Source organism: Acipenser ruthenus, chromosome 26, assembly GCF_902713425.1.
Source record: "Acipenser ruthenus chromosome 26, fAciRut3.2 maternal haplotype, whole genome shotgun sequence".
NCBI lineage: Eukaryota > Metazoa > Chordata > Actinopteri > Acipenseriformes > Acipenseridae > Acipenser > Acipenser ruthenus.
Window position 1 is genome coordinate 10,779,625 of NC_081214.1, and position 21,545 is coordinate 10,801,169.

The following is a 21,545-nucleotide window of genomic DNA, read 5'->3' on the forward strand; positions in this document are numbered from 1 at the left end:
CTGACTCGTCTCCATGGCAACCGGGAGAATCTGCTACACTTTGTTGCAATTTCCAACTGTCACTGCCAACGGCTGCTTTTTTGAAAGTAAACTGAACTTTTTTATTTTATTTTTTTTTTAAAAGCAAACTACTGCTGAACTTTTAATTTTTGTAGTATTTTTTGTATTTATTACTATAAAATTATAAAATAAAATGATGGTAGTGTAAAACGCTTACCTCTACCTCTGTAATTTTCTTCCTTTATTTTCCTCTTTTATTTACTTCTATCTTTTCTTTCTTTCTCTTTCTTTATCCTTTTCTTTCCTTTTCTCTTAAATATTTTTCTTCTCTTCCTTTAATTTTCTCTTCTTTCCTTCCTTCCCTTTGCTCTGTGATTTTCTTCCTTCCTTTATTTTCCTCTTATTTCATTCTTCCTTTCTTTCTTTTCTTTCTCTTTCTTTTTTCCCTTTCTTTCCTTTTCTTTTAATTTTTCTTCTCTTCCTTTAATTCTCTCTTCTTTCCTTCCTTCCCTTTCCTCTGTGTTCTTTTTTCTTTTGGTCTTGATCTTCTTTTGGTGTTTTTATAATATTTAATCAAAATGTTTTTTCTTATTTTTTCATATTACGTTAAATACTACTTTAAGTACTACTATACATATGTTTATGTTATTAAATTGGCATTTTATTTCACTAAGAAACATACATTTTTAAATTTTCAGGAGCTCATATTTTCTGTGACTGCTCACTCTAAAAGTCTCTCTCTCTCTCTCTCTCTCTCTCTCTCTCTCTCTCTCTCTCTCTCTCTCTCTCTCTCTCTCTCTCTCTCTCTCTCTCTCTCTCTCTCTCTCTCTCTCCAGATCTCCTGGGCTGCCTGTGGTTATGGGTTCACTTTACTGTATCTCTCTTTCCAGATCTCCTGGGCTGCCTGTGGTTATGGGTTCACCTTGCTGTCTCTCTCTTTCCAGATCTCCTGGGCTGCCTGTGGTTATGGGTTCACCTTGCTGTCTCTCTCTTTCCAGATCTCCTGGGCTGCCTGTGGTTATGGGTTCACCTTGCTGTCCTCCAGGACGCGTGACCTGACCAAGGTGTGGGGGATGGGACTGAACAAGGACTCCCAGCTGGGCTTCCAGCGCAGCCGCAGAGAACACAGTGAGTCCCAGTGCTCATCTCCCAAGGAATACTTTCTGAAGCCTAGAACTAGGCTTGTTCCTTCTGGACGTTTATTTTTCAGGGACTCACAAAATACCGTAATAAATCACTCGCCTTTAAAATTGTACTGGGGTTCTTCATTGTAACACCATAAAACCTAATTATACAACAGATTGTTGGTGTGTGTGCCTCAGTGACGTGGCCCCTCCTGTCTCCCTTTCTCCCCAGCAAAGGGCTATGAGTATGTGCTGGAGCCTTCCCCAGTCCCCCTGCCTCTGGACAGACCTCAGGAGACCAGTGTGCTGCAGGTGGCGTGCGGTCGGGCCCACTCCCTCATTCTTACTGACAACGAGGGAGGTAAGGAGGGGAGGATGGGTCAGCAAAGATACTACAGCGGGTTCTTGGGGTCTTTAGCCTATTTTCTGTGAAACAGTAATACAGTAGTGGTCATCACATTACCAAAAGGACATGGTGGTCCTGGAGAGAGCTATGGTTGTGTTCTTATTTGTGTTGTAGTATTCAGTGTGGTTGTGTTCTTATTTGTGTTGCAGTATTCAGTCTGGGAAACAACTCGTATGGACAGTGCGGAAGGAAAGTGATAGAAGACGAGGTGTACAGGTACAGCCATTCACTGCCAGCCATTGCTTTACATATTGAATTTAATGTATTTTTGTAATTGTAATTAGTGCTGGAACAAATAATTTAATATTTGAACAAACACCCTGGGTTCGAAATGTATTCAGTGGTAAAAATGTTCCTATGCATTCAGAATTCAGAAATGATTGCTACGGAAACCAGTAAGCCATGTCTGAAATAAATAACAGCCATTCTGCTGTTGAGAAGAGTGTTTCTTTGCTATCTTTCTAGGTAATTTGAGGTATCAGGTCTTTTTTTGTTCCTGATAGCTTTTTTTACTGTAATGTGGTGCGAATGATAACGACATCCATATCATTCAAAATTAAAGAATATTCAAATTTTTGTTTCAATTTTGAAAGAATATTCGAACATCAAAAACATGTTTGTTCAACTCTAGTGTTAATATATCCTGACACCTGTGATAGAAGAATGATAGAATAATCGCACGAAGAGTTCTAATCTAATATGTTTGAGTGATCTCTGTGATTTGTATAACCTGAATAATGATATTATATGAAGTTTAATTGATTTACAATGTTGAACTAACACACTGGAATGTGGCCAAGGGTCAGCAGCCCTGTTTTCAGAGAAGTGAATGAGTCAGCGACATGAGAATAGGACACTGTCTCAAATGATAATATTTTGAGACAGCGATAATTCCTCTTTTCTCCCCAGTCACTTAGCTAATATTCTTGTATTAGGGGAATCAACTTTGTGAGACCTGACAGACACTCTCTCCCTAGCAACTAGAAAAATTAGCCAATCAGAAAAGTCGGTAGGCAACAGTATCAAGAATACCACAAGGTTGGTTTGAGCTGACTAAGAAGATAAGAATTACCACAAGTCATGAACTCTGTGCAAAAACAGATTATATAAGGAACTGTTTGACTTAGTGTTTTTTTAGCTTTCTTTGCGGTTGCTTGCAGAGTCTGTGACACTCTGTTGAATGCTCCAGTCTGCAGACTAATAAAGTGTGAGTTGCTCCAACTTGTCTCTGTCTCAATCGTTCCCTCAGTACGGGACCGGTGCCTGCTCGGTTGTATGCAGAAAATTCCACCACATATATGGTGACGAGGATGGGATCCTGAACTCCGTCCGCTGATCGTCCCGGGAAACGGAGTAAATCACTGGTGAGACCTAATCCTGAAATTTGGGTCAGGACGCCCGCAACTAAGAGGGTTGGTGGAGTCCGCTCCGAATCTGGCTGGGGGCGTCAGTGAGGCGGATAAAGGATCCCGAACAATACAGTCCTGCCGAGGCGGTGAGTAGCGACAATCTGGACTAGCGATTTGATTAGGAAAAGGCCCCAGAGAACTACAAGGCTGACCCTGTGAGTAGCATAGTTTATGGAAACTATTGCTCACACTGCACAGGAGACCGAGTGGTCAGGGCAGGCCCCCAGAGAACTACAAGGCTGACCCTGTGCGATACACAGGAGACAGAGTGGTCAGGGTAGACCCCAGAGAACTACAAGGCTGACCCTGTGAGCAGAGCAGTTTACGGAAACTGTTGCTGGCACTACACAGGAGACCAAGTAGTCAGAGCACTGTGAGGCTGTGATCACTAACCCCCACGACGGTGAGGCAGATTATGAGAGAACTGTCATAGCACTGCACGGGATGCGCAGGTTGTGATCTAACGGAGAAAGCCACAGTGGCTTGTACTAGTACAGGGTAAAGAACCAAATTAGCAGACGTCTAAATTGTGTGTGTGTAATACTCGAGAGGTAGATCTTGAGTATTACATGTGTTTGTCTGAAAAGTGTTAGTATTAAATGGACTAGAATGAATGGTAGATTCTTGTTTTAAAGGAAAATATTACAATAAATGGGCGATTTATATTGAGTTTGGAGGATTTGGTGCTACGTAAAATGCCAGGACAAGTTAATCCTTGAGAGGAACATTAAGTGCAAGTAACGTAGCTCATTATAGAAACGGACGGGGAGTTCTGTGTAAGGTAAATGGTTATTGAAATCCCAGGGATGATTATCGTTCATGAAGTGAATTGAAGTAATAACTTGTTCCTAAAAAAAGCTACTGAACTAATAGTCCATCTTTTGTGTTTGTTCCTTTCTGTTTGTTTATCTGTTTATGTGCACATGTGGTTTATATTGAGTGCGAATGTCAGAATTGTATTTTGAATGCACTTGCTGATTTCCTTCGCGCTGCGTATTCAAAGTTTATAAGATTGGCGCTACGGGCTGTCACGTTGAGTCCTTCCAAAAGACCCCACTACAGATTTAACATAATAACCAATTTGCAATTAATTGTTGCGCTGGCTTGTCTGTTACTGACTGTCCAAGGAGGATGAGTATGTTTTAATTACCATCCCCAATATTTAGTGGATCCAGTCGCTAACAGTTGAGTTTGTACTTCGACTAAGCATTTAAAGCACTCGTGGGTGTTTGCTGGACCAAGACTTGAGACTTGACAGAGGGTAAATTAAGTCCTGGTAGACGGGCATGTAAGGTCTAGTGTTTTGCCAATTGTGGCATTGTTGTGTAACTGGAATTTCTTGTGAGATGTGATTGAGTGACCCGGGTCTGGTTGAGTGTGTGTGTGTGTGTGGATGTAAAAAGAAGGGGTATGGCTCAGAGGGAAAAAGTGCGATTGTAGAGACTGGGTCCACATTTGCAGAAGGCAATTGAGCTGGGGGTAAACTAAACCCAGGGAACGCATACGAAAGAGTAATGATTTGGGCAGTAGCAGTTGTAAACAGACAAAAGGAATATAAAAATGAAAATAAGTGCTGTACGATTTGATGGAGCATGTCAGAGCTGTGGTAAAGTGGGACATAAAAGGTCAGATTGCAAACAGGAGCAGAAGCCTAAATGTGACAATTGTGGTAATCTCGGGCATAGGCGCGGTGATTGTTTCGTTATAGGACCAAGTAAAAGAACTGGACAAACCACACAGTCAGCTAAAGTGAAAGCACACAGTCAAGGAACAGATTTTTTGTCTTTAGGCAACGAAAAAGTGAACAAGCCAGCTAAGGAAGCAATGCGGATTCCTGTTAACCACAAAACAGCAGCTGTGTCAGTAGATATATTTTGTTATACTTGCACAGATAGAAACGGAATGCATTGATAAAAAAAAAAGGACGGACGAAAAAACAGGTTGAGTGCCGACGGGTCTATTAAGGATCCGGGCAAGAAACAGCAGTCTATTATAGACACACAAAATAGACACAAGGAGGGAAAAGAGATGTCAATGGTTTGGTTAATACATAGTGCTGATGGTGACACAAACTAGTGTAGCAGTGAAGCTCCTACATGGGGTTAAGTGAGTACATTGGACACAGACCAAACGGTACCATCGCGTGGATACATCTCAGTTTGAATTTGCTGACACTGAATATCCTGAAACTAATGGTATATCTCTTTCCACAGACAGCGGGAGCAGCAACGGACAGTAACATGATTTGTGTTTCAGGTATTATGTCATTCCAGAGTCGGAGAGGATTCCACACTTCTGGGCGTGGAACGAGACGTGTACAGAGAGACAAGCTTTGGGGGCCCCCTGGAAGAACTGCACGTGAATCCTTAGACAACGACAGGGTAATGGATGGAAACAAAGACCACTTCCCTTCGAGAGTGACATAGAGGGAACGTGGCAACCTGTGCGTTTAATAAGCCAGAATAATGCAATGACTCCAGCACAGTTTGAACAATGTCCTACTTGTCCTACTTGTGATATAACAGTGGGAGGGGTCCAGTATGAGTCAATATGCAACTGAACTGTAAGCAGTAACGCGTCATTGGAGGTGGACTGTCTCTGGACGAAAAAAAAAAAAAAAAAAAAAACCTATACCAAACAGTGACAACAGGAGCAAACTAATGCAACAAGTCGAGAGCAAAAACAGCAGAATGTGGGGGTGCACCCACGATACTTATGATTGGACATGTGTTAATGTGACAGGGCAAAGTATAGCGCACAGTATGTGAAATACATGGTATATGGGAGGTATGAGGCTACAGTTCCACTCCACCCAATGTCCCCCTGTGACAGGATGGACCGAGGTTTGAGACTCAGAGACAGTATAAAAGTTCAAAAATAAAGTTTTTAATAAACAAAAATACAAAATAAACCAGCACAAGGGCCAAACAAAAAGGTTTGAACATAAAACAAACACAAAGCAAAAAACAAAACTTACAAAAATAAAGGTTTCCAGGCTGGGCGTTGCCTTCACTGGAACAGAAAAACACAGCACAAACAAAACACACCTTCTCCTTCCAGAACTCTCTCTACCACTCTCCAACTCTCTCTCCCTTAGCCAGGGCCTCTCCCCTGGCTTTTATCCCCTGTGGCTGGAGCCCAATTATTCAATAATTATTGATTAGTCAATTAGGGCTCCAGCCACATTCTCACATGTTCTCAGTCCCGGAAGAGGGGGAAGCACAGTGTCCATGGGGGTGGCCATGGTGGGACGTCCGGCACCACCCAATTCTTCGTGGCCAGCAGCTCCCTCTTCCGGGGCTCCGGCCACACACCATCTTGCCGCGAAAGTGCAGCTGGGGGAGCTGGTCTCCTGACCTCCCTCCCCCTCTTCATGGTCAGCAACTCCCCTCCGTGGGGCTCTGGCCACAGTGTAGCGACCCCAGGCGAAGCAGGATCCCCGAAGACCCCAAGCGACGGCAGCAGCAGCGGACCCTCGGGAGGCGACGGCAGCAGCAGCGGACCCTCGGGAGGCGACGGCAGCAGCAGCGGACCCTCGGGAGGCGGAGACGGGAACGGCGGCCCGGCTCCCTCTGGTGGCGGAAACGGGAACGGCGGCCCGGCTCCCTCTGGTGGCGGAGACGGGAACGGCGGCCCGGCTCCCTCTGCTGGCGGAGACGGGAACGGCGGCCCGGCTCCCTCTGCTGGCGGAGACGGGAACGGCAACTCGGCTCCCTCTGCTGGCGGAGGCGGGAACGGCGGCTCGTCTCCCTCTGCTGGCGGAGGCGGGAACGGCGGCTCGTCTCCCTCTGCTGGCGGAGGCGGGAACGGCGGCTCGTCTCCCTCTGCTGGCGGAGGCGGGAACGGCGGCTCGTCTCCCTCTGCTGGCGGAGGCGGGAACGGCGGCTCGTCTCCCTCTGCTGGCGGAGGCGGGAACGGCGGCCCCTCTCCCTCTAGTGGCGGAGGCGGAAACAGCAACTCGTCTCCCTCTAGTGGCGGAGGCGGAAACAGCAACTCGTCTCCCTCTGCTGGCGGAGGCGGGAACAGCAACTCGTCTCCCTCTGCTGGCGGAGGCGGGAACAGCAACTCGTCTCCCTCTGCTGGCGGAGGCGGGAACAGCAACTCGTCTCCCTCTGCTGGCGGAGGCGGGAACAGCAACTCGTCTCCCTCTGCTGGCGGAGGCGGGAACAGCAACTCGTCTTCCTCTGCTGGCGGAGGCGGGAACAGCAACTCGTCTCCCTCTGCTGGCGGAGGCGGGAACAGCAGCTCGTCTCCCTCTGCTGGCGGAGGCTGGAACAGCAACTCGTCTCCCTCTGCTGGCGGAGGCGGAAACAGCAGCTCGTCTCCCTCTGCTGGCGGAGGCGGAAACAGCAGCTCGTCTCCCTCTGCTGGCGGTGGAGGGAGAAACAGCTCCGGTTGTTCCCCATCTGCTGGCGGTGGAGGGATAGACAGCTCCGACTGTTCCCCCTCTGCTGGCGGTGGAGGGATAGACAGCTCCGACTGTTCCCCCTCTGCTGGCGGTGGAGGTGGGAACAGCCTGTATTCTTCCCCTGCGGGTCCCTTCAGCCCTGGGCCTGTGGGCTTCCCCTTCTCGGGCCGTGGACGCACCGACTCCTCCCGCTCGGGCCGTGGACGCACCGACTCCTCCCGCTCGGGCCGTGGACGCACCGACTCCTCCCGCTCGGGCCGTGGACGCACCGACTCCTCCCGCTCGGGCTCCTCCCCCTCGGGCTATGGACGTTCGGGCTCCTCCCTCTCGGGCTGTGGACGTTCGGGCTCCTCCCTCTCGGGCTGTGGACGTTCGGGCTCCTCCCTCTCGGGCTGTGGACGTTCGGGCTCCTCCCTCTCGGGCTGTGGACGTTCGGGCTCCTCCCTCTCGGGCTGTGGACGTTCGGGCTCCCCCTCTCTGGGCGACGGCAGCGGCCTCCATTCTGGCTCTCGGGACGGCGGCTCCTCCCCTTCTGGCTCTCGGGACGGCGGCTCCTCCCCTTCTGGCTCTCGGGACGGCAGCTCCTCCCCTTCTGGCTCTCGGGACGGCAGCTCCTCCCCTTCTGGCTCTCGGGACGGCAGCTCCTCCCCTTCTGGCTCTCGGGACGGCAGCTCCTCCCCTTCTGGCTCTCGGGACGGCAGCTCCTCCCCTTCTGGCTCTCAGGACGACAGCTCACCCCTTTCTGGCTCTCGGGATGACAGCTCACCCCTCTCTGGCTCTCGGGAAGACAGCTCCACCTTCTTTATTGGAATGACTGGGGCATCTCCCATATCTACCGCCAGGTAGTTAACAACCATCAGGGCAAGCTCTGCGAAGGACGCCGGGTGATGCTGTTCCTCCCACTTTTCCCACCTCCCCCCATCTCGACGCCACAGCGTGTTGATAACTATAGGGAGGTCGTGGAAGAGGTCCGCCTCAGGGTGCATCAACCAGTCCCATATTTCCTGGGATGGTGGTGAAGGCGGTGATGTAGGAAGTGGTGGGGTGGCTGCCGAGGACGGGGTTTGCAGCTGCTCCTGGTCCCGATTGTGGGGGCATCCTGCCCAGTTGTGGCCATCCACCTCACAGCGCCCACACCAGTCAGCTGGTGGCCCATCTGGACAAGACCTCCACCGGTGATCCACCTTCCCGCACCAAGAGCATCAGGGAAAAAGGCTGGCTGGGTCCTCCAGCTGGGGTGGCTGTTGTTGCAGCAGCCTACATTTCTTCGGCTGCTGCATCTCCTGCCTTTGCCGCTGTCTGCTCTTCTTGCCCATTTTAAATAAAGGTTTCCAAAAAAAACTCCCAAAATTCAAGGAAAAAGAAAAAAAAAAAAAAAATTACTGCTCTGAGCCTCCAGGTGGCGCTATCCCGTTTCTGACACCAACTGTGACAGGATGGACCGAGGTTTGAGACTCAGAGACAGTTTTAAAGTTCAAAAATAAAGTTTTTAATAAACAAAAATACAAAATAAACCAGCACAAGGGCCAAACAAAAAGGTTTAAACATAAAACAAACACAAAGCAAAAAACAAAACTTACAAAAATAAAGGTTTCCAGGCTGGGCGTTGCCTTCACTGGAACAGAAAAACACAGCACAAACAAAACACACCTTCTCCTTCCAGAACTCTCTCTACCACTCTCCAACTCTTTCTCCCTTAGCCAGGGCCTCTCCCCTGGCTTTTATCCCCTGTGGCTGGAGCCCAATTATTCAATAATTACTGATTAGTCAATTAGGGCTCCAGCCACATTCTCACATGTTTTTCTGGCAGGGAGGAATTTTAACCCCCTCCCTGCTAGTCCCAACATTGATCATAAAGACGGGGCAGTACCCCGTCACACCCCCGTTAACGCCCTCTCCCCCAGACAGGTTGCTAGCTGTGGGAGGGCAAAACCATTTGTGATGGGAGTAACCTGGTTGTAAACGTTGGTAAGAATAAACATTGAAGATATCAAACGACAATACACCAAAAGGTGTGGTGAATTTAGACTATTAACTAAAATATTGAATAAAACCTTTAATCGTGAATTGGATACTTGCCAACATAACGCAGGTGGCCATCAAAGGAGGGGTCTGATTGACGACATTGCTGGGTGGTTCGGGGCTGTGAATTCAGGCCTCAATTCCATATATAATATACAGCAGGACAATGAACACCTTGGCCAGTTTCTGAAACAGGCGATGCTATTCAGAGATTGGCCATGGCTGAACAAATGACTGGTGAAAAACGGTTGAAGCAATAATTGAAGATGTAAATTTGACAGCTTGGAGAGAACAGATGTTACGTGGAATAGCTAAGACCGGATACCCAGCATATCCAGAGTTTCAGGATAATATGGTAATATGTACTGAACGCTGTGACGGAGATATTTGTTTTATTTTAATAGTGCCACATGCCACCGGTCGGGTCCACCACAGTACCGGGATAAATGTCAGTAACCTAGGGGTAGTAATTGGAACATGGGTTATCGTCCCACAAATAGACATGGGTTGGTCAGTGTGCCCAAAATGCCACCCTGTACTTCAAGGCCACTGAGTGTATTGAATTTGGTGATGCTGTTCTGTGTGACCATGCTGGCAGCCTTAACCTGTCAATGTAAATGATGGAAGCAATGGTACACCCAAAGCTAGGGTACGAAAGATGCACTCAGATGAGGAATGGAACATGGTGTGTAATCACCTCAAGCATGGGGGTGGGAAGTAGCGGCCAGGTATGCCTCATGTCGCCGGCTGTGTGTTTTCACCCACAGGGTGTTGTGACTGTGGGACACCTGAGCATGCACCCCACTCCACCTATTAATATCACAGGCATTATTGAAGATGCTGAAGAATGGATGAAGACAATTAATCATACAGGTATGCTGATGGCATTGGCACACAGTAACACAGCTTATGGACGTTCACTCAAGAGTAGTGATAGCTAGAGTGCAGGCGTCGCTGGCGGGCAACACTGGTCAACTAATATTAGCAGATGCCCGATTATGCGGGTGGGGTATTGTCACAAAGACTGCCGGAGTGGGTGGCGTCAGACCAGAAACAGGAACACAAACGACAGAGAGATGTGGTTTGGTATAAGCTGGGCGCGTGATCGCGCTCAGCATTTAATCAACAGAAAATAAAAGGTTTTAAACACATAAACACGGAAGACGGCACTACACGCCAAAATAAAACAGACAGACAAAACGGACTAAACACTTAACAAACGGTGCACGGAGACAAACAAACACGGTGAGTACAAACACTTATATTTACGATCTCTTTCACTTTACTTTCCTACTTCTCCTCACCCGTTCTCCACTCTCGAACACCCAACCACAAGTGACTAAAACGTGCATCTATATATACTGTTGTGCTGGGATTCAATTACTAATTAATTATTCACTTGAATCCCAGCACGTGAATTAATTCTGTGCACCCCGTGCTCACATATTACATTTAACCAGCACGTGAAGTGATTTGTGCTCTCCTCGTGCCTAAATACAAATCTACACTTTTTAAATACACGTGAAACACAGACCCGTTTATATCCCGTGTACCAATCTATACACCAACATTAACACACGCAACATACAACACAAAACACACAAATGCACACAGGGGCGGGGCGCATTGCCACATATACCCCCCCTTGTGCGCAGCACACATGGCCTCAACGGCCACCTCCCCCCTTAAAAACCCAGCAGTCCAGGACAAAGTCTCGGGCTGGGAAGGGAGGCTTCAGTGGGCCCATGGCTGGCCATGCTGTCAGCACCCCTGCCGGTAGTGGCACGGCTGACAGCCTGTTGGTCCCGTCCTGCAGCGAAAAAGCTGCGGGGGCAGGTGGTCCCCCGACCTCCCCCTTCTTCGTAGCCGGCAGCTCCCTCCTGTGGGGCTCCGGCCACAAGAACTCCTGCAGCGAAACTGCTGCTGGGGAAAGTGGTCTCCAGACCTCTCCCCCTGTCTTTGTAGCCGGTAGCTCCCTTTGGTGGGGCTCCGACCACAGTACTGCCGGCAGCGAAGAAGCTGCAGTGGGAGCAGGTCTCCGGACCTCCCCCACGATCTCCGGCAGCGAAACTGCTGCAGTGGGAGCAGGTCTCCAGACCTCCCCCACGATCTCCGGCAGCGAAACTGCTGCAGTGGGAGCAGGTCTCCTGACCTCCCCCACTATCTCCGGCAGCGAAACTGCTGCTGGGGTTGGTGGTCTCCAGACCTCCTCCCCCTTCTTCGTGGCCGGCAGCTCCCCTTTCTGGGGCTCCGGCCACCGTACTCCCTGCGGAGGTACGGGCAGCAGAGGCAGCTCCTGCTCCTCTGCTCCGGGCGGTGGCGGAGGCAGAGGCAGCTCCAGCTCCTCTGCTCCTGGCAGTGGTGGAGGCAGAGGTAGCTCCAGCTCCTCTGCTCCTGGCGGTGGTGGAGGCAGAGGCAGCTCCAGCTCCTCTGCTCCTGGCGGTGGTGGAGGCAGAGGCAGCTCCAGCTCCTCTGCTCCTGGCGGTGGTGGAACCAGCAGGTATTCACCCTCTGCTGGTGGAGGTGGGAGGGGCCAGCAGTCCTCCCACTGCGGTGAAGGTGGAACCAGCAGGTATTCACCCTCTGCTGGTGGAGGTGGGAGGGGCAAGCAGTCCTCCCACTGCGGTGGAGGTGGAACCAGCAGGCATTCACCCTCTGCTGGTGGAGGTGGGACCAGCAGGTATTCACCCTCTGCTGGCAGCTTGGGTCCTAGGGCTGTGGAAGCCCCGACTTCCCTCTCTTCGGGCTGTGGACGCACCGACTCCTCCCTTTTGGGCTGTGGACGCCCCGACTCCTCCCTGTTGGGCCGTGGACGCACCGACTCCTCCCTGTTGGGCCGTGGACGCACCGACTCCTCCCTGTTGGGCCGTGGACGCACCGACTCCTCCCTTTTGGGCTGTGGACGTTCGGGCTCCTCCCACTCAGGCGTAGGACGTTCGGGCTCCTCCCACTCAGGCGTAGGACGTTCGGGCTCCTCCCACTCAGGCGTAGGACGTTCGGGCTCCTCCCACTCAGGCGTAGGACGTTCGGGCTCCTCCCACTCAGGCGTAGGACGTTCGGGCTCCTCCCGCTTGGGCTGTGGAGGCAAAACCAGCAGGCATTCTTCCTCTGCTGGTGGAGACGGGGACAGCAGGCATTCTTCCTCTGCTGGTGGACCTGCTACCTGGGCTGCTGTTCCACTTATAACTGCCTCCAGGTAGCTGAGGACCAACCCCACACCTTCCTCCCAGGTGCTTACGGTCTGTTCCCTCGCATATGCCTCCCATCGCTCTCTGTCCATAAACCGCAGGAACTAGACGACTACTGGGATAGACTGGGCCTCCAGCCCAGCATTTTCCAGCATCCAGTCCCGCACTTTGATGGCGTCTTCTGCCATTTTTTTTTTTTTTTTTTTTTCTTTTTTTAAATCCAAACTGCGGTTCCTGCTCTGGCCTGAGTCCTGGAGGCGCTGTCGATCCCACGCAGGACACCACGTGTCACAAAGACTGCCGGAGTGGGTGGCGTCAGACCAGAAACAGGAACACAAACGACAGAGAGATGTGGTTTGGTATAAGCTGGGCGCGTGATCGCGCTCAGCATTTAATCAACAGAAAATAAAAGGTTTTAAACACATAAACACGGGAGACGGCACTACACGCCAAAATAAAACAGACAGACAAAACGGACTAAACACTTAACAAACGGTGCACGGAGACAAACAAACACGGTGAGTACAAACACTTATATTTACGATCTCTTTCACTTTACTTTCCTACTTCTCCTCACCCGTTCTCCACTCTCGAACACCCAACCACAAGTGACTAAAACGTGCATCTATATATACTGTTGTGCTGGGATTCAATTACTAATTAATTATTCACTTGAATCCCAGCACGTGAATTAATTCTGTGCACCCCGTGCTCACATATTACATTTAACCAGCACGTGAAGTGATTTGTGCTCTCCTCGTGCCTAAATACAAATCTACACTTTTTAAATACACGTGAAACACAGACCCGTTTATATCCCGTGTACCAATCTATACACCAACATTAACACACGCAACATACAACACAAAACACACAAATGCACACAGGGGCGGGGCGCATTGCCACAGGTATCCTATGTGGATTAGCTGGAGAAAGTGCTGGAGTGGACTGGGCTGACTGGTGGAATGTAGCGGGACATGCGTCCTCGCTTATTTCATTATTGGTACTGCTTATTGCTATGTTATTGTCTGTTATTTGAAATATGTGTTTAAAGAAACAAGAGATCACTTACAGGGCTAGCCAATGTTGTTTGTAATATGCATCAAGAAACTGTGCACCAAAGCATTGGACACCACCTAACTATGCCACTGCTTACTACTGAGAACCTGTGCAATGAAGATAATAACCCTTTCAGTGATATGGCTGACGATGTTGTATAATTATTCTATCTAACAATAGTTGTAATAATATTTACAAAAGGAGGGAATGTGATAGAAGAATGATAGAATAATCGCACAAAGAGTTCTAATCTAATATGTTTGGGTGATCTCTGTGATTTGTATAACCTGAATAATGATATTATATGAAGTTTGATGTTAACAAAGTATTAGATTTACAATGTTGAACTAACACACTGGAATGTGGCCAAGGGTCAGCAGCCCTGTTTTCAGAGAAGTGAATGAGTCAGCGACATGAGAATAGGACACTGTCTCAAATGATAATATTTTGAGACAGCGATAATTCCTCTTTTCTCCCCAGTCACTTAGCTAATATTCTTGTATTAGGGGAATCAACTTTGTGAGACCTGACAGACACTCTCTCCCTAGCAACTAGAAAAATCAGCCAATCAGAAAAGTCGGTAGGCAACAGTATCAAGAATACCACAAGGTTGGTTTGAGCTGACTAAGGAAGATAAGAATTACCACAAGTCATGAACTCTGTGCAAAAACTGATTATATAAGGAACTGTTTGACTTAGTGTTTTTTGAGCTTTCTTTGCGGTTGCTTGCAGAGTCTGTGACACTCTGTTGAATGCTCCAGTCTGCAGACTAATAAAGTGTGAGTTGCTCCAACTTGTCTCTGTCTCAATCGTTCCCTCGGTACGGGACCGGTGCCTGCTCGGTTGTATGCATAAAATTCCACCACACACCACATTCAGCAAAAAGACAGTTTGGACATTAGTTACTAAATCTGTGAATAAAGGCAGTAATATAATGAAATATGGACGTCGCAACACTTAACTGCGCTGTTACAAGCGCTGGAGCAGAGACGGAAGAGGGAGGAGAGACAGAGGGAGGGAGGAGAGATGGAGGGAGGAGAGACAGAGGGAGGAGGGAGAGGAGACAGAGGGAGGAGAGACGGAGGGAGGAGAGATACACGTCGCTGATTGAGAGGGTCGGACTCGGAGGCACACCCCAAGTACCAGCAGGACCCGTGATGGCGCCCCCTAAGGCACGGCTGCAGAAGATGGTGGCGGAGGATGACCCGGAGGCGTACTTGGTTGCCTTCGAGCGGTTGGCCACCACCGCGTTGTGGCTAAAGGAGTACTGGGCGAGCCAACTGGGCCCCTGTAAGCGGGGAGGACCAAGCCGCGTACCAGGCCATGACCAATGAGGAGGCTAACCAGTACGACCTGGTCAAACAGGCCATCCTCCAGAGTCTAAATATCACGGGAAACACATCGGGTGAGGTTTTGGGAGTACCAGAGGCCACGGGAGACCATTGCTATGCTGATGATACCCAGGTGTATTTGTCCCTAAAGCCAGGAATTTCTTCTGCCTGGGTGTTATTATCTACTTGCCTTACATACATCAAGCATTGGAGGTCACAGAATTTTCTAATGTTGAATTCAGATAAAACAGAGGTTATGCTAGTGGGATCACAGAACCAACTAAAAGGAAATGTGGGATTACATGAGGTTGACCCTTACAGTCTCTCATCAAAACTTAAACTAGAAATTAAGAGTTTGTGGGTCATCTTTGATCCTGAGCTATCATTAGGGAAGTTATTAAGGTATCTTTTTACCATTTGACAAATATAGCCAAACTTAGATTAATTATTTCTGTATCTGATGTCGAGAGACTAATGCATGCCTTTGTTTCATCTAGAATTGATTATTGTAATGCACTTTTTTCTGGTGTCCCAAAACATGTGGTATCCCATTTACAGCTTGTTCAGAATACCGGCGCTAGATTTCTGACTAAAACCAGAAAAAAGTGAAGTATGCCCCTCTCTGTATTCACTGTCTAAACAAAATAAAAGCGTGTCGCAAACAGCCTGTAAATAAATTGTGCACATTGAAGAAAACTGACTGTGTGTAGTTTGTGCTTCTTTGGAGTTTCAAAATTAACTGCTGTATTTATAACGTTAAATAAATAAATACATACATAAACGGTCAGTGATGTTAAACGCAATTTTGGAGTAACGACCAACTATAGCAGGTATGCATGTTGTGGTAAGTAAATCAATTTATTATTATTATTATTATTATTATTATTATTATTATTATTATTATTATTATTATTATCATTATTATTATTATGACAATGTTTTAGGCAGGGATTTCCGCATTATGTTTCACAGACAGTGAAGGTTAGGTAGGTGGTACAGTATTATAACAAGATGCAATGCATGATGTTGCAGCTGTCACTGAATAAAAATAAAAAAAAGTTTTTCATAAACTTGTGTCTAATTTATATAGATTACATTCCAAAGTACTGTAATCTGTTTGGAATAAATATTTTAGTAACACCCCTGTAATATGTTAAACTTGCTTTAGGCTTGTTGCGAATGTTGTGTTTTTTTTTTCTCCTGATGCTACCAAGGCGTAATTCCCGCTCGCATTCAGTTGTTGTGCTCAAGCTTTTACTGAACAGCAATGGCATTAAAATAATACCGTCGCGGGGAGCGAAAATGCATGTGTGCGGTGCAATCATCGACATTTACTTGTGTGCCCATTTATCGATTACTATTTTGAGGCTTAACTGAGTCCTATTGTGTACCATATCATTGATTTCGTTCCTGTCTGTGTTGCTTTAAAACGACTCTGAAGTATTGTTTACACTCCTTGCTCTTTTGAAATGAAATGCTGGTTTAATCACTTCGTTTAAACGCAGTGATTGGGCGGCCAGAGCAGCAACACAGAGAACTGTCAGTTTACCTGGAAAAAATTAGAACATCGCAAAAGTAGGGAATACTTTTTTAAATTTAATTTTAGTAAGTATTTGCTTTTGTGGGTTGTGGATCCATCAGCACTTGGTTGTTACTGTATTCAGCAGAGCTTTGTCATTTATCCTCTAATATACCATTTTATAGGACAATGTACTCCAGTATGTCATACGTAAGCAATAATATATACTAGATATCAAATAAAATAGATAGTCTAAGATAAGTACAACCACAATACGTTTTTCTTACGGTAGTGGTTTTATGCAATATAGAGAAACTGAAACTTTTTTCTTTTTATTTTTCTTTTGTTTTTTTTTGTATCGGACTGCCAGTATAGGGGGCGGGACACTGACCCGTACTGGACACCACCAAAAATGATACAAACCCGGCGCCTCTGATTAGAACCTGTCGTAGGGCATTAGTAGGCTGTCTGGTTTCTGGGTAAGGGTTTCTAATGTAGTGTGTTTCTCCCAACAGCGGCAGTCACGTGATACACCGGATTGAAGGATTCGACAGCAAAGTGGTTCAGGTGAGGGGAGTGAGAGAAACAGGGGTTAGACATGAACGCCAAGAGATGTACACGGCACCAAATACCAGCTTTCTTTTATATAGGAGCCCAGTTCTCAGTCAGTGTCACCAGGCATACTAGTTTTATGAGCTATAAAAAAAACATGGATAAAACCTTACAAACTGAAGACGTATTTAGCGGAAAGATCTTACTAAATTAATGGAAATAAATTTCAAGAATTATGAACATGCAATACATCGACCAAAAATAAAATATTTCCAAGTTGTTTTCCCTTTAATGGAACTACCACAGGGTCTATTAGCATAACTTGTCTATTGTCATTATTGTATTCATGTGCTTTTGAATCCTATGTAGGCCCACTTTTTCTCATTCTTTATACAGTATACCTTCGAATTTAAGATGCACTTTTTGAACAATTTTTTGCTTCTCAAAAATAGCCTGCTTCTTAAATTTGAGTACAGTATAGTGATGCGTGTATTAAAATCGCAGACAAAATACATGACCGCCCCAAGTACACAATCAGCAACGTGACTGACTGGAGAAAAGACGAACAAAGATGTCACTGCTCAAATACACAAGCAGCAACGTGACTTACTGCCGAGAAAAGACGAACCAAAGTGTTACTGCCCCATCTTGAATCATCTATGACTGACCTACAGGCAGCCATTTTCAAAGAAGCGTCATTAGCTTCCTGAGGAATTCAAAGAGCTTTTACAATTTCAGTGTTTCTAACAATTAGCACCAGCTCGGACAGATAGGAAAAGCGATCAGACATGCCAAGCAATGCCACAGTTCACAAATTGGGAGAAAAACAGGTGTAATGATGACTGGAAATGAGAAGCAGCACATAACTGTAATGCTCTGTGTGATAGCAGACAGCTGCAAACTGCCTCCATATCCGTAATTGAGGTTGTATCTTTGTAAATGCAGATTTATTTGATGTTTTATTTTTTCCTCAAATTGAGGTGGTAAATTTGGTCTGCGTCTCAAATTCGAAGGAATGTGGTACTTCACATGCAGTTTAGTTTGTGAGCGGCATCTCGAACCAGCTTCAGCCTTCAGTATGTTGTTCAGCATTATGAGATGTGATGGACATTAAAAGATGATATTGTTGAAAGATGGTGCCGCCCCTTGAAGGCACAATTCCCATCTTATAGAGTAGACCCTTGTGCTTTAAACACCCATGTGCCAGTCCTGGATGCCCATGGTGGACCAACACCACAGTATATTGGCAGGTTTATATTTATGGGGCAGCAGTGTGGAGTAGTGGTTAGGGCTCTGGACTCTTGACCGGAGGGTCGTGGGTTCAATCCCTGGTAGGGGACACTGCTGCTGTACCCTTGAGCAAGGTACTTTACCTAGATTGCTCCAGTAAAAACCCAACTGTATAAATGGGCAATTGTATGTAAAAAATAAATTGTAAGTCGCCCTGGATAAGGGCGTCTGCTAAGAAATAAATAATAATAATAATAATAATTATATTTACCTTTCCTCGACTATATATCATGCTGTCTCTGCAGACGACTGCAGCTTGCACATTTTAAAATGAAAATATTCAACATCTCAGTTCTCAGCTGGATGTATTTTGCTTTGTCGTGTGTAGGTGGCGTGTGGACAGGATCACAGCTTGTTCCTGACAGACACTGGCAATGTGTACTCCTGTGGTTGGGGGGCTGATGGGCAGACAGGTCAGTGAGCTCAATAGGATTTATTTTTACTGTAATATGGTATAAAATGTACTTTTGTTTATCAGCTATTCAGAATTGAGGAATATGTGTTTAAATTTGTCAGAACATAAGAAAATGTATAAACAAGAGGAGGCCATTTACCAGTCTAAGCTTGTCTAGATCCTAGTAGTTGACTGATCTCAGAACTTTGTCAAGTTGGGTCTTAAAGTACCCAGTGATCCAGAATCAACAAGACTAAGCAGCTCATCCCATCCCCTCACCACTCTCTGTGTGAAGAAGTGTCTCTTACTTTATATAGTGGAGACGGGCGTGTGGCTGTGGGTCACACTTTATATAGTGGAGACGGGCGTGTGGCTGTGGGTCACACTTTATATAGTGGAGACGGGCGTGTGTCTGTGGGTCACACTTTATATAGTGGAGATGTGTGTGTGTCTGTGTGTCACACTATATAGTGGAGACGGGCGTGTGTCTGTGTGTCACACTTTATATAGTGGAGGTGGGTATGTGTCTGTGTGTCACACTTTATATAGAGGAGACGGGCGTGTGGCTGTGTGTCACACTTTATATAGTGGAGGTGGGTGTGTGTCTGTGTGTCACACTATATAGTGGAGACGGGCGTGTGTCTGTGTGTCACACTTTATATAGTGGAGGTGGGTATGTGTCTGTGTGTCACACTTTATATAGAGGAGACGGGCGTGTGGCTGTGTGTCAAACTTTATATAGTGGAGGTGGGTGTGTGTCTGTGTGTCACACTTTATATAGTGGAGATGGGCGTGTGAAATGTCTGTAACTCTAAAAATTGAAATTGTAACTGCAGCAAAAATGTCCAGTAAAACATCGGTTGACTTAGGGCTTGTTTTTATTTTATTTTATTTTAAACAAAAAAATCATTCATCCTGCTTGCTCAGTCATTCAGCCTCCTTTGGCTTAAAAAAAAAGTGTGCTTTGTTTAAACTAAAATGTTCCTCGTAAAATTATCCATACTTACTTTGAAATCTGCCTCACCTTTGTCTGGATACATTTGTTGGTCAGTGATTTTGCCTTCATGACTAGCATGCCGCTTATAGGAGTGCCTATCTGGTGCATTGCACGCATGGTTGAGTGATTGCATACCAGTTCAGAGTGGGGTGCTCGGCAGAGCGTCAGTTCATAACTCTGAGGTTCTGCTCTATCTGGAGAACCACTTACCCAATTGTCATGAAACTTGGTATTTAACATTATTTAGCCTATACGATTGAGAGTAACATATTGTGGGGATATCCTCTAATTCTTATTCTATACTAATCTGTGATGCTGTTGATACATTATGGTCACTTTTTCATCGTGTTGATAGCTCTAATTTAGCATTTCCAGCGGTGGCGAGGATGGATGGTGCTCGTTCTGTCTTGTACTCTGATATTCCTTCTCTGTGGTGTGTTTTGTTTCAGGTCTGGGGCACCACAGGGTCAGCAGCCAGCCTACCGTGCTCAGAGGGGATCTGGTGGGGGTCCGGGTCAGGCAGGTGGTCTCATATGGGGACTGCAGTCTGGCCGTCTCCCAGGAGGGGGAGCTCTTCGGCTGGGGCAACTCCGAATACCTCCAGCTCTCTGCTGTCACTGATTCCACGCAAGTACTGAAGTGTGTCTGGGTGTCTGGGTGAGTGCAGACATTATTGTCTTAAGAAGGTACAGAGAAGGACAACTAGGCTCACCCCAGGACTTATGGCATGTAATGAGGACAGAATGTATGAATGCAGGGGTGGAAATAAAACTCCTGTTGCATTGCAGTATTACCCAGGTCAGCTTTAATATGAGCTTGATAAGCCACGTGTACAGGTAACAAGCTCAGGTGTGTTATTACACTGCTGTGCAATGTCTTCTTTCCACCCCTGGAATGCATGGAATAGACTCCCAGGTGAAGCAGTAGGATATGAAATACTAGGAACTGCCAGAAAAGTGCCTGGAATTATTTTGTTAGTTCTGTGTACTCTTAAGTTATTTTGACTTTTGACTGGGAGTTTGGATATGCCCTTGTCTGAAGCTGCTATCTTAAGAACATACGAAAATATACGAATGATAGGAGGCCATTTGGTGCGGCGCGACAGGCAGCCCCAGGCGATGCCAGACAGGCATCCTTGGGCAAAGCGTGGCAAGCATCCTTGGGCGAAGCGAGGCAGGGAGTCAGGACAAGCTGGGGTGCGGGTGTTGGCTCTCTTCTCGGCCTCTGTGGCCGGGTGGTTCTTCCCCGTGCTTCCCTCAGCAGCCTATGCAAGGGCTGCTGAGGACCGCCAGCATCTAGTCCTGGTCCTTCTGGTGAAGGGAGAGGCAGCTCCTGCTCTCTCCCCCTGATGGTGATGGAGGCAGAGGCAGCTCCTGCTGCTCTGCTCCTGCCGGTGAAGGTGGCGGAGGTAGAGGCAGCTCCTGCTGCTCTGCTCCTGCCGGTGAAGGTGGCGGAGGCAGAGGCAGCTCCGGCTGCTCTGCTCCTGCCGGTGAAGGTGGGAGCAGCGTGTAGTCTCCTGGCGATGGAGGTGGGAGCAGCGTGTAGTCTCCTGGCGACGGAGGTGGGAGCAGCGTGTAGTCTCCCCCTTTTGCAGGGGACTGGTGCTGCTCTGCCTTTCTTGCAGGGGACTGGTGCGGCTCTGCCTTTCTTGCAGGGGACTGGTGCGGCTCTGCCTCTGAAGGGGAAACCAGCAGGCATTCTTCCTCTGCTGGTGGAGATGGGGACAGCAGGCATTTTCCCTCTGCTGGTGGAGATTGGGACAGCAGGCATTTTCCCTCTGCTGGTGGAGATGGGGACAGTAGGCATTCTCCCTCTGCTGGTGGACATGGGGACAGCAGGCATTCTT

General features: G+C 47.4%; 1 protein-coding gene across 1 annotated transcript in view; it reads left to right on the plus strand.

The window, feature by feature from the left end:
• LOC117430442 (RCC1-like G exchanging factor-like protein) overlaps positions 1–21,545 on the plus strand; it is a 66,160-nt gene that overhangs the window by 29,476 nt on the left and 15,139 nt on the right. Inside the window, exons 2-7 of the mRNA XM_059000947.1 lie at positions 999–1,128; positions 1,357–1,485; positions 1,680–1,746; positions 16,982–17,033; positions 18,637–18,721; positions 20,149–20,342. Coding sequence (XP_058856930.1) covers positions 999–1,128; positions 1,357–1,485; positions 1,680–1,746; positions 16,982–17,033; positions 18,637–18,721; positions 20,149–20,342 — 657 coding nt within the window. The remainder of the gene's footprint in view (positions 1–998; positions 1,129–1,356; positions 1,486–1,679; positions 1,747–16,981; positions 17,034–18,636; positions 18,722–20,148; positions 20,343–21,545) is intronic.